We start from the raw sequence: 13,634 nt of genomic DNA on the forward strand, positions 1-13,634 counted from the left end.
TAAGAAGATGGCAGGTTTGATTCCCTGGAGCTACAGCACGAGATGGATAAATTATGATATGAGTCTGATAACACGCTGACTGACCGTCTACAGAGCTTAGAGACTACACCGGGACCCACCTCCACGAACAGAGACTAGACCAGACTGACCCCCAGAGACTGGATCCCCTCACAGATTGGTGAACTAATCACTAATTTCTACACTGAGCCTGTGCAGCAGCCATGAGACAAGTGGATGAGAGATTTAGAACCCAGAAACCTCTTTTATGAGTCGTGAATGAATCAGCCATTCCTACACGGAGAATATGCGACAGAAAGACCTGTTCGTTGCTCTATGTTCTGTGAGGGGTCCGGCCTGTGGTGGTTGTGCTGTGGGCGGACCAGGGAAAAAAGAACGAATCACCCACTGAGATGACTCCCGAATCATACAAAAGAATAATTCAAAATGAACGAATCGTTCATGAACGACACATCAATTCTCCATGCTCTTCACTCCTTTAAAATTTCACAGAGGTGCTTTTGAGGCTCAGTGTGTAAGAGTGCAAAATTGGACTTGGCAGCAATTTTCTTTGAATATCACACACACATAAACACAAGACGGTAAAATATTTATAGAGTAACAGTAATAGTTGTGTTGCAACATGAGCCATTTCGGAGTGTCAGTGGTGTAAATCTCGCAAGCTTCAACAGTAAAACGGCGCATGCGTACTGGATGAAGATTCCTGAGAGTTTAAGGTTACATTTTCAACAACTGGGAATTGTCAGTTTTGATTCGGCACAATCGTGCCAGTCTTGTACAATAGTAAGCAAGTATTTTTTCGATAAAAAATATTTGATAAAAAAAAAAAAAAAAAAGGAGATAAAATTAATTGTATCCCAAATTGTATATAAGTCAAATATATCTTGATTACTTCCCCTGCGTGAGCGGACACCACATCCTCTCAAACATTATCCGACGGTCCGGGAACGTATCACGCTGAAGACCACGCCCTCTCCGCCCACTCAGGCAGGTGACAGCTCAGCCAGCAGGAACTGAACCGACCGGACACATAATGTGACGATGTTCGTCAGCGGTAGATCATCCACTCTCAGATATTAATCCCTGCAGCTGTGTTTGTCTTTTTAATAACTAAGGCTCATTTTTGAAAGCGCCTCCCCCTCTCCTTGCTGCGGAGAAAGTGAGCTAGCAGCGATTAGCTTCAGACGGTACCACCAGGGGAGGCTTAGCGGAGGCTGTACTTGTGCCCAGGTAAGGACACACATCCACCGTCAGCATGTCAGAGCCGACCGGGGAGACCAAGCTGGAGATGAAGCAGGCGAGTAAGGAGGCGAAGGAGAGCGAGAACGTAGCGGAGAAATATTCAGCCATGACAGTGAGCAAGAACAGCGAAATGAACATGGGAGAGCTGTCGTCCGCTTTCAGCGCCGTGCCCACTCACAAACCGGTGAAAAAGGTAAGAGTCTGCAGCGGGACGGAGCTCTGCGTGTCGGAAAAACACCGTGGGCCGATATTCAGCCTCAGAAATGTGCACACTGTGTGTAAAGTGACCGATGCTGTGCATGGCGTTGCACTTACGAGGATGCAACCTGCGCATGCATGCAGTTGTATCCCAGGAAATACTTTTACAGCCGACAGCCTGTACTAACGTTACAGTCCACACTTTACTGCCATTCATTAAACCTACACTGCGAAGCTCAATAGTTAATAGTAACATATTTTTTTTATGCATTTGACGGATTCGGTGATTGTCAATATCTGCATTTCACATCTTACATTTTAACCACATTTCCAAATGACAATCATCTTTTTCAACATCTCCAATTCATCTGGCTCCTCTGGATTAACTGGAATCATTTATACTTGCTTGATCTCTAATTCTTTCAGCCGTCAGTTTTAATAGCTATGTGAATTTTCATGGAAACTAACCAAACTGACTGACACTCAATCTGTGTTGCCATGCAACCAGATCTTTGCGCCTAAATTGATGAATTGACAATATATCCTCCTTAAGGTGAGAAGATTTGTTCCATGCAACACTTAGAAAATTAGGTTGTCATCTGACTCCTCCATTATGGGGCAAGGAAGAGGTTTGTATCTTGAATTCTTTGGTGTAAGTATTTGCATGCCTCATTGATGCCGGTGTGGACAACCAGTTTCTTAAAAATCACTTTTTACTTTGTGTGTGTATAATGTTGTGTTATGGTATGATCATCGGTCTGTAACACTCAGTCAAATGCTTGATAGTTTACTAGTCCTAACCTAGTTAAACTTTCACACCCTCATTCTGTTTTTGGGAGGAACTTAATATTCTTGCAGTCATTATTTTGTCATTTATTTATTTATTTATTTAGTCATTTATTGTATGGTTCATGAGTGTGACTACTGTAGATGTTAATTAATGTATGCAACATAATAGTATTGGTTATTTTCCTTTATTTATGTGCTCTTTACCATGTTGACTGTAGCTGTGCTAATCCAGTTCATGCCCTTTGTGATCCAGGCTTAAGGCTGAGAGGAAAATATTAACCTTATTTCACAGAAATGTTTGGTTTATGTTACATGTTTTCAGTCCGTGGGGTGATAATGGTGAGCAATTGGGTTTGGTGTGGCACCTGTTTTTGTGAGATGGTTATGTTTCCCTTTGAATCATATTTTTTTTCAGTAATCTCTTTGAGGGTAAAATAGGAAAGAAAATATGTCTTTTACATTTAAAGTTTATAAAACCAAAGTTAAAACCCACCACAACAACCAGCATAGGACAATGTATGCCAACTGACGGCAAAAAATAAAACCTGGACTACTTCCAACTTCCACATCTATCCCAATCAACAGTGGTTATGACTTTGTTATAATACCTCAATACCACCCACCCACTTTGTAATGCAGTGAATAAATAAACTCTTTAACTGAGCTCTCTCATAGGTGAATTTAAGAGAACCACAATTCACTATCAGACAGGCTCTTAGAGCTTGAAACCCACAATATCCTTTCCAGGAGGAAATATGTGGTGTCTTGTCACCTTAATCTCAAGAAAACAGATTCACATTGTTCTTTGTTGCTTGGTTATTTTCACTGGTATGTGGAGGGCTTTCTGAACCAGTTCTCAACCCAGAAACCAGAAACTGAGCTGGCTCCTATTCAAATAGGAAGATAATGTGCCTGAGTGACATTAAAGACATCTCACTAACACAGGTCTGTAGTTGTTAAGGTCTAATCCAATCAACCCACGCTCTGATTATTTAAGTCTTTTTTTTTTTTTTTTTTTTGGGTAAGACAAAAGCAGTTCTATCTAACCCAACATGCTAAAGAAAATGAAAACAGATTGTAGAGCTCTACCATACCTGGATTCACTAGCATGGGAGAAGATAAAATTACAGCTCCAAGACGATTTTTCTCACTGTCTCCTGTTGCTTTGATACATACAAAGTCCTCGTTGACAAAATTGCCTCTCTTTTGACTACTGGGATAATAAATTCGTTGACACAGCATAAGCCAGGTACACACCTAGTGTATACGTTCCTTCCTATTACAGACACACACTGTGCTAGTTTTGCCTGAGTGTTGATTAACTGCTCGTTTGGACACAGAAGCAGGATTATCATGTTGCAAAGGTGCTTTTAGCAAGTTAGATTCACTCCATCCAAATCAAGTTAAGACAAAAGCTATGTAAACAGGAGTGCAAAGAAAAAGTGTTTTTTCCTTTAAAGCTTTCACACTTTCCAAACTTCAGCTAAACCATAAAAGCTTTAAAATAGCAAATTTCTTTGCATTTTATAGCTATTTAATCTCTGCCTTGAAGAGTTGAATAAACTGTGCTCTTGTTTGTTTTAGCAAATTCAGTTTGTAGAGGACAAGCAGGAGTTCAGCAGGTTTCCCACCAAGACGGGTCGTCGCTCCTTGTCCCGCTCCATCTCTCAGTCATCCACAGACAGCTACAGCTCTGGTAAGGAGAGGCAGCTGGACTCAGACACGTGTCTATTTTCATTTTTGAGTTCTCAAAAATCTTGTAGTTTGATAATGTTGAAGCTTCTAGTCCTCATCACATTTTAGATTCTTAATGAGAAAATAATAAAATAACATTACCCTCTTTTTCAAATACACATAAAAACAATGTAATTATCTGTTTTCCCACTAGTGACGTTTGCTGAGTTCTTTGAAAACTCTATTTTCTTTACAGCTGCGTCTTATACAGATAGCTCTGACGATGAGACTTCACCACGGGACAAAACACAGGTCAACTCCAAGGGCAGCAGTGACTTCTGTGTCAAGAACATCAAACAGGCTGAATTTGGCAGACGTGAAATAGAGATCGCAGAACAAGGTAAAAAGACAGAGGATGTACTTATGACACCATTTCATAGAAATTTGTCTCAGTAATCTACAAGACATCTATTATGCCTCATTATATTTGCACCAAGCATCCAGTCAATACACTACCTTTCCTGTTTTCAGATATGTCAGCACTGATCTCACTCAGGAAACGAGCACAGAGTGAGAAACCACTGGCAGGTGCCAAGATTGTGGGCTGCACTCATATCACTGCCCAGACTGCTGTAAGCTATCTCTCTGAATTTGAGCTTCAATGACTAAGCACAGGCTGCACACTGAGTGCCTCTTAATCAGGAGTAGATTATTTTAAATAAGGGTTATAAGGGTTTTTTTTTTTTTAATTCATACCAAGGTTCATTATAATATTAATCTTAAGTATTTTTTTGAATAGCTCTTCTCTGACTATTTTCTTCTTCATGCACTTTTGTCTTGTCAGGTGCTGATTGAGACTCTGGTAGCCCTCGGGGCTCAGTGCCGCTGGACTGCCTGTAACATATATTCTACACAAAATGAAGTGGCTGCTGCCTTGTCAGAGACAGGTGAGCCCTAGAGATGGTAGAGAATGTATATTTTTCAAGTTATACAACACCATTTTACACGTCTTACTTGAAATCCCCTGAATGCCAGTGATAAATTATAGGAATTTGTCCTTTAGTGAATGAACAGCACTACATGAGCCTTTTATCTGTGGTTGCTGTGCAATGGTTTAAGTATGCACTAAATTTCCACAGCAGACCTTTAATGATCTCACAAGCTGAGAAGGTTACTACACAATAAGCAGTCACTCAGTGCTGGTGGAGGTCAGAGAGGTGATTTTTTTTCGAAGGTCTCTCGCTTTTCAATGAAATACTGACTTTCATATAATTTCTCTTGAGCTGTCCTAAATGCCATTTCAGAAATACGATTTAGTGAATATTAAATTTAGCCTCATTCACTGTCACATTTGAGGCTTTGAAAGTATTTCTTTAATGGCAGTGTAGAACTGTAGTCTCTTTAGTTTCTGTCTGAAAGACAAAGGGGATGTTTTCATTGGTCTGGACTGGGCAACCAAGATCAATAATGATATTGTTAATTTTAAAATGTTGAAAATATTACACAATCTGTTAGGTGTGGCTGTGTTTGCCTGGAAGGGGGAATCTGAGGATGACTTTTGGTGGTGCATTGATCGCTGTGTCAATACTGAGGGTTGGCAGCCTAACATGGTATGTGGAACAGTTTTATTTATTGATTTATTGATTTATTTATTTATTTTTAACCTTTGTCAGGCTACTACCCCCTTTTCTGTCCCTTTATTTTATAAGAATTGAGTGACATGTGACTATAATATATATGTGATATGATTTATTTGTCTAGACTGGCTGGACTTTTCATGCTACAACATTGTCTCTTTACAAACATTAACTATTTCTGCTCACCTATCAGATCCTTGATGATGGAGGAGACTTGACACACTGGGTGTACAAGAAATACCCCAATGTATTCAAGAAGATCAGGGGCATCGTAGAGGAAAGTGTCACTGGGGTTCACAGGTAATTTATTGAATATATATTGAATACTTACACATTTGAATTAGAAAAAAAGTGAAACATTTCTTCTTCTCAAGATTGTATCAACTGTCCAAGGCCGGAAAACTGTGTGTGCCAGCGATGAACGTAAACGACTCTGTGACAAAGCAGAAGTTTGACAACCTGTACTGCTGCCGGGAGTCAATCCTGGATGGGTGAGTAAATTGCTGCATTGTTTGCTCAAGAAGTACAATTTATGTTTAAGCATTGGTACAGTTTGTTAATTGGACAGATTTGCTGTGAGTTGAGTGGGTTGAAAGGCATTCAACAAGACACTTCTAGATGCTCTGAAAATAAGTAAACAGGAGCTTAGCATTTAAAAACTGTTGATATGAGGGTCACTGTTCAACTGAAGAGTGTGAACAAAGCCAAGAAACACTGTTTTCATTGCAGCTAATTTTACTCCTAAATAGCACGGCTGTTAAATATCACCAAGGTAAAATATGAATGATATTAAACTCTTTAACAACATGGCCATAGCTCTGCACTGGGGATTTCAGCAATGTAGGTGATTAATTATCTGTAAAGTTTACAAAGGTCTTGTTGCAAGAGTTATGTTCTGTTAAATATCAGCACCATCGGGCCATTTACATTTATTTTGTGAAAAGGAAAGGCATTTATTCCAAAAACTATGTAAATTTGTGCCAGATTTTAGAAATAAAAACATACAGATGGCAGTTTTTCCACTTCAGCAAAATGTGCTAACTTCATGTCCCAAACCTCTCTAGCTTGAAAAGAACCACAGATGTCATGTTTGGAGGGAAACAGGTGGTCGTATGTGGCTACGGCGAGGTGAGATACTAAGTATAACGTTATCTCTCAAAAATAATCAGTCATGAAAACCTTCAGTGTATTCCATTTTTCAGAATGCACACAATACAGTCCAGGGACTCATAACACTGATCAGGGATTAAAGTACTCCGGCACCGTGCGGGATCTGCTGCGAGTGTAGTTGGACTGCGATTAAAAAAGATCAACATTAAAAAAACAAACCTGTTGAGTTCGTCTAAATGAGAGTAACAGCTTTCCCTCTCAACCAAACTAAGATCACAAGCCGGTCAGCAGAGGTGGACAGTAACAAAGTAAATTTACTTGAGTACTGTACTTAAGTACATTTTTTGAGTATCTGTACTTTACCTATGTACATTAATATTACATAATTTACATTATTATTTCATTATTTTTCACTTCACTTCACTACATTTGAAGGAAAAATATTGTCTTTTTTACTCCACTACATTTCTATTGATGCTCTAATTACTCGCCACTTTAACATTAACATCTCTAGTCCAACATTACTGTTCATTGTTTTTAATGGTAATTGTTTTTGTAACACACACACCTCTGTGTGTGCTCCAGGTAAGAATATGGCCACGATGTATAATCCTCATCCTACCTGGATTATTAACGATTGTCTCCTTCTTCATAATACATTGTGGCCGTATTATTACCTGAACACGCATTAGCTTGTATCCAGAGTTTGGATGTCTTCTGTGGACATCACTGACAACAACAAGGTCCAACTCCTCATCAGTCACAGCTGAATACAGGTCTGTCTCTCTGCACAAAAAAACCCCCAAAAAACCATTAACAACGAGTCACGTCCCAGTCTTTGTGTGTGTTGCTGTGTCTGAAGCGGTGGAGTACTTCTTCTAAATTTGCGGCCATTATCTTTGTCGGATAAATAAATCCCCCCCACTGTCTCTGTGACCTGACAGCAGCTGAAGCCCTCTCCTCTCTGTGTCTTCCTTTCTGATGGAGCTACCAAACTCAGCAAATACTTTTGTACTTTTCCTTTAGTAATATCTTGACAAAGCTACTTTAACTTGTGTTGGAGTATTATTTGACAAGGAGTTTCTGTACTTTTACTGAAGTAGTGAAGTTGTGTACTCTGTTCACCTCAGCCAATCAAAAGTAGGGGGTGTGGTCTGGGAGAATCCAGTAGTAGGTGATGCTGCATTCTGAACAACTTGGGAAAAATTTGCTCTAAATTGTCATTCGCGGGAATTACTGCTTCCAAAATTAATATAAATGGCTGCTGCACACATTTAGCGTCCAGCAAACGATGGCAATATGCCAAATGTGTTTTTTCTCCTCCCCAAGTTGACCTGTTGTGTGAACGCTATGATATCGGAAGTCAGAAATTTCCAAGTTGTCATACAGAACTCTCGATTCAGAGTTTTAGTGAACACAGCATCCAAGCCGGAGTTTTTTTTTTTTTTTATCAAAGTCACTGATGGAGATGATGGAGAATAAGTTTATGAAGCCAGACAACAGACAAAGGACTAAAAATAAGAAGAGAGGGGCAGAGACGACAAGCAGTTTGGTTATTTGTTTCCTATTTTGTATTTAGAATAAGAATTAAATAGTTTACTATTGCACCCCCTTCGGCAAAAAATTCAGGCTCAGGATTTTTTTCTTAATTTAAGCCCTGCACTGATAAGTGTAATCTTATTAAAATAAATAATTGAAAAAAAGATTTACAGGGCAGTATATATTTCTCTGGCTGTGTTGACTCGATGATTTCCAAGAATCCATCTGTGCAGGTCATTGAGATGAACACACTTGTCAGAGCCTAGTTGTGTGCTAAGGTGGTTTATGTTTAAATTCATATATGGGTGACTTTTATAGTCATGATTAAGGTATGGTTAATCAGAATCTGTGACTTTGCCACTCATACAGTATAGTATTGTATTATTATATATTTATATATTATTATTGTGTCTTTGCAGGTGGGAAAAGGTTGTTGTGCTGCTTTGAAAGCTTTGGGAGCCATTGTCTATGTTACTGAGATTGATCCCATCTGTGCCCTGCAGGCCTGGTGAGGAGGAAACAAGAACTGGGATGATCTGCATGTTGAATGTATTGACATGCAAAAATACAGCTAACAACAGTCGGGATATCAATAGAGTACATTTGCTCAATTTCGCCAGAGGCTATGTTTTGTTGATAATCGAAAAAAAAAAGGTCAACTATATATAGACCACTCTGCTGGGCGGCTCTCTGCTAGTGAATAAATCATAGAGAATTTGCTGTCTGTCACTGTCCCTGCTGAGGTGACCATTGAACCTCTTCTTTCTCTTGTGTGTGTTTGAATAGTATGGATGGATTCAGGGTGGTCAAGCTGAATGAGGTCATTCGCCAGGTTGATGTCATCATCACTTGCACTGGTAACTTGACTTCAGCCATTGTGGTGTAACTACAGACATGGGATGCATTGATTCTGGAATATTTTATAGCTCTTTGACCAATAGCATATTTACATACAGTAGTTCACTGTAGTTCAACTTTTAAAATACTAAACAAGATTAATGACTGTGTCCAATTGTAGGGAACAAGAACGTAGTTACCAGAGATCAGCTGGACCGAATGAAAAATGGCTCAATCGTCTGCAACATGGGACACTCCAACACTGAGATTGATGTGGTAAACTAGTGTTTGGAATGGAATATTTTCATGTAAAATCTATCCTGCATTTTGTAGTTCCTGCAGTTTGTTTTTAAGACAGATCACTCATATTGTGTTAAATGATCATAGACAATGTGAGGGCGACTGACTGTGTGGTCTCTTTCAGGCAAGTCTTCGGACCCCTGAACTGACCTGGGAGAGAGTGCGTTCTCAGGTGGACCATGTTATCTGGCCTGATGGCAAGAGAGTTATACTTCTAGCTGAGGTGACTGTCTGTGCTTGTAATCTAGCAGAATAACACATTTATTAATAATATGAAATTTGATTATGTTTCAGCACCAATACTTAAAGACAATAAAATTTTGGTTTGCTATTCTCTATGATACGTTTCCTTCCACAGGGACGTCTCCTCAATCTCAGCTGCTCCACTGTCCCCACCTTTGTCTTGTCCATCACAGCCACCACTCAGGTAACTCATGTTGATGTTGTTCGTAGCTAATGACAGAGTAGGCTCACTGTATATAGCAGTATATCTAGTTCACCACGAGTGCTTCTAATTGGAGAAATTATTTTGAATCAACCTGATGCTGTGACCTGGAAATGTCATCAGTAATTATAAATCAAAAGACAGCAACAGGAAATATCTAAGCCAAAGCTCAGTAACATAAAATACATTCCTTAATATAAAAGACATAATGAAACATCACGTACACTTTCAGCCACATGCTGCATTTTTTCTTATATGTGCTATCATTGCTCTATAGTCAGAAGTTCACTGTTTCATTTATTGCAAGTTTGTAGTGTGCGTCAGTTTCTACAGCATTATTTATTGATATCTGATTTCAGGCCTTGGCCCTTATAGAGTTGTACAATGCTCCAGAGGGACGATACAAGCAGGATGTTTATTTGCTTCCCAAGAAGATGGGTGAGGACATAAATGCTTAACAATGACCTGTGGTATATATATGTATTTTAAGTTCAGTGAGTAACAGTTCATGTGGTAGTAACACTCAATTAATTTCTACCTCAGTCTGCCTTGCATGTTAATTCGATTCGTTAATTAGATTACAAGTTACAAGTTTAAGATGTAGGATGTAGGAACTTAATCATGCAGACTGTGGTGGTTGTCTCTTATCATAAAGTTGTGACTTGGGAGAAATATAGTCTTACCCAACACACGTAAGTTGACTTCTTCTCTTGAGCCTTGTGTATGCATCTCTTTCTTATTTAACTATATTTGTGTATTTCAGATGAATACGTTGCCAGTCTCCATTTGGCCACTTTTGATGCTCACCTGACAGAGCTCAGTGATGAGCAGGCAAAATACCTGGGCCTCAACAAGAATGGGCCTTTTAAACCAAACTACTACAGGTACAGGTCTACCAACCCGATACTGATTTTATTCATGAACAAAAAGATTATTTTTTTTCTTCGTTAAATAATTATTCTTAATGATATCCCTTGCAAACTGGAATAGCTGCAACATGCCATTGTTTATTTGTACATAACCAATGGATTTTTTTAAGCTCTTCACAAACACACAAAAACACATTTAAAATGATAAACACTAATTGTTAACATTTTTATTTTCTTTATTTTTTTCATAGGTACTAATTTGCAAGAGAACCACCTTCAGCACCGTGTGGATGTTACCCAATATTACTTATCTTTCAAGCAAACAAAAATATTTATGTATCTCATATTTTATACCCTCCACGGAATTCACAGCTGATATTTAGTTTTATTTCACTAACCACAGTAAGTTTGTTTCACTTGCTGCTTCCTACAAATGAAGAACAAAGCATCAAGTTGACTATTAAGTCAGTGTCACTACAGCACTTAGACTTGCTTTTTATTTTCTGTTTATTACCTGCTGACTCCAAAGCTCTTTAGAATTCAAATAAATATGGAAATGTATGTCAATATACTGTGCCAAATGAGAGTAACAGAAAAAGGTTATAGTTGTAGTGAATATAAATGTTAATTTGTACAATCAATTAAACCTACAGTAAACAAAGGTTTTGACAAACATTATATTAAATTCCTTCATGTCATCACATGAAATGCAAAATCCTCAAAGTATTTCATCCTCTAACTTTGTCTAGTTTCTTACCAACATATTGTACCATTTGCAGCTCAGACAAGTATTACTTAACTAAAAAAAGGACAATTAGCCAATGTTAACTCTTGACTTGTGATTTGAGTCAAACATTTTTCTCCCGACTAGATGGACCAAGTCAGCTACAAGACCAGTGAACACTGGATCTAAATTTATCAGGTGGCAGTAAATTTGACATATTTGATGTCACAGTATGTTAAAGTGGGCAATTATTTGCTTACAAATGAGCCATAAGACCTTGATTACCTGATTGTAAATCAATATTACGTATCTGGGATTGTGTTGTGTCTTTTTACCCCTAGGGGTAAAAAAAAAAAAAAAAAAAAAAGCTCACTGCAGCTTTAAAATAGTTTTAGTTTCTGTTTGATGTGGCAGCATTCATTTGCTTAATACATTCCATCCACAAGAGACAAAATAAATATACTGACATCCGTAGTAGCAGGTAAATAAGAGTTTGAGCAATTTTTGATTTTGACAAACATATTAGGAGAGCTTGGCATTTATTTTTGACCCTAACCCATTTTTGAGGTTTCAGTATAAATAGCATCAGTACCTCAGGGCATTCAAATATGACAAATTATCTGTAAATATATTTTTACTACATCTGCCCTTTCTGATCTTTGTATCCATGTCCAATCTCAGTTATAATACAATATAGCTCTTAAACGTAGAAATAAAAAATATCTTTGTATGTTTTGATAATCTATGATCTATGACATCTGTGATCTACAGCTATGATTTATGACTACTACAACTATGTATGTCTTGTTAAATGCGCATTGTTATATACAGTATGTTTTTACTGTATATCCTACTGCGCCTGGTGAACTAATAATGGTTTATGCTGAATTGCAACACTCAGTTTGTTAGAGGACTTTGGTCTTCTCTCTGGAGGATGTTTTTCCATTTAAGATTTTAACAGAAAAATAAACATAAGTCCTTAAATGCTCTGGGACTAGACATGGATAAGCTTTATTGTCACATTTGCTTCAACAGATGTGGGAACCTTACCTCTATGTTACCTTGCTTTCTTGCACCATCTGTTCTAATGCCACAATGTTTTGTTAGCTGAAACAAAATATAACTGTAAAAGGCTTCAGCACTGTTTAGCAATGCTTGTTAAATGCACAAATGCAGTAAACCACATTTACTTGTCAATGTGCATATATAAGATTTTTTTTTAAGTAATGACCGTGTTAGAAAATGTAATTGAGTGATTTTATTTTATTTTTTTCTTTGATTGGAAATATAGCTTGTGCAGGTAGTTGCTGAATTTGAAGCTCTTTAACACATTTCAACATGCTGTACTTTATGCTGGTGGCCTGCGGGCCAATCTTACTCCAAACAGTTGACAGTGTTACTGTCCCTGCCAAGGGTTCAGCACCTTCTTACCTTGCTACAGTGTTGCTTTATGGTCAGTACCTGCATCATTCTTCAAAAATCTCTGCAGGTACATGCACTTCTTGTATTTAATTTCTGGAGTAATTTTCTTTCTCTCACTGCTCTTTATTGTATCTTAGCTCAAGGTTTGCTTCTGTTAAGTGCTTTCATCTTTGCACTAGCAGCTTAAGGGCATTACAGCCAAGGACATTAAGTGAGCAAAATAAGCACTGTAACCATAGTTACTGGTCAACAGTGCCTTGTGACTCACTTAGTAATTTATATTCACATGTCCAACTCAGTTTTTTTCCCCAAAGTATGGTAATATCCAAAATGGTTGTTATTCTGCAATATACAGTAATAGCTATGCAGCAAAACACTCACTTCATTCAAAAGTATTCTACTTCAACAATGTTGAAGAGATATTCATTCAGTGTTTGACAGTACTAAAATATGCATCACTGTAAGATTAGTAGGTTTTAGATATTAGGCAACACTTCATATTATGGTGTTTTCATGCACTTTTACATTGAATTTATGTAAAGCTTTCATCACCTTTCATCACAGTTTTTCTTATACAGTCATTCATTATAATTACTTTTGTTCTGACAAATGATATATTACTTTTACTATGATTGTCTCTTGCTTTAACCAATCATTTCTCAGTTTTAGTCTAGTTTTAACTCATTTACAGAGACAAAAGAATTGTTATTTTTGGCACAGGCCATTACACTCTTGTCAAATTGAAGGAATTAAGCATACCACTGTGATTTGACGGTTATGTACAGTTGCTGGTTAGAAGTTGTTTTTCGTGTGGATAAAAATTCTGCAAA

General features: G+C 37.8%; 1 protein-coding gene across 1 annotated transcript; it reads left to right on the forward strand.

The window, feature by feature from the left end:
• Window positions 1-1,000: 1,000 nt before the first annotated feature.
• Window positions 1,001-12,387, forward strand: LOC115043215 (S-adenosylhomocysteine hydrolase-like protein 1). The gene is made up of 17 exons (XM_029501481.1): window positions 1,001-1,453; window positions 3,832-3,943; window positions 4,178-4,321; window positions 4,453-4,553; window positions 4,766-4,868; window positions 5,437-5,531; window positions 5,752-5,858; window positions 5,933-6,049; window positions 6,623-6,686; window positions 8,627-8,715; window positions 8,994-9,064; window positions 9,226-9,320; window positions 9,469-9,567; window positions 9,703-9,771; window positions 10,149-10,227; window positions 10,553-10,673; window positions 10,910-12,387. The coding sequence occupies exons 1-17, from the start codon at window positions 1,274-1,276 to the stop codon at window positions 10,914-10,916; spliced, it is 1,653 nt and encodes a 550-aa protein (XP_029357341.1). The 5' UTR covers window positions 1,001-1,273; the 3' UTR covers window positions 10,917-12,387.
• Window positions 12,388-13,634: the final 1,247 nt, after the last annotated feature.

Source organism: Echeneis naucrates, chromosome 5, assembly GCF_900963305.1.
Source record: "Echeneis naucrates chromosome 5, fEcheNa1.1, whole genome shotgun sequence".
In the NCBI taxonomy this organism is placed as follows: Eukaryota; Metazoa; Chordata; class Actinopteri; order Carangiformes; family Echeneidae; genus Echeneis; species Echeneis naucrates.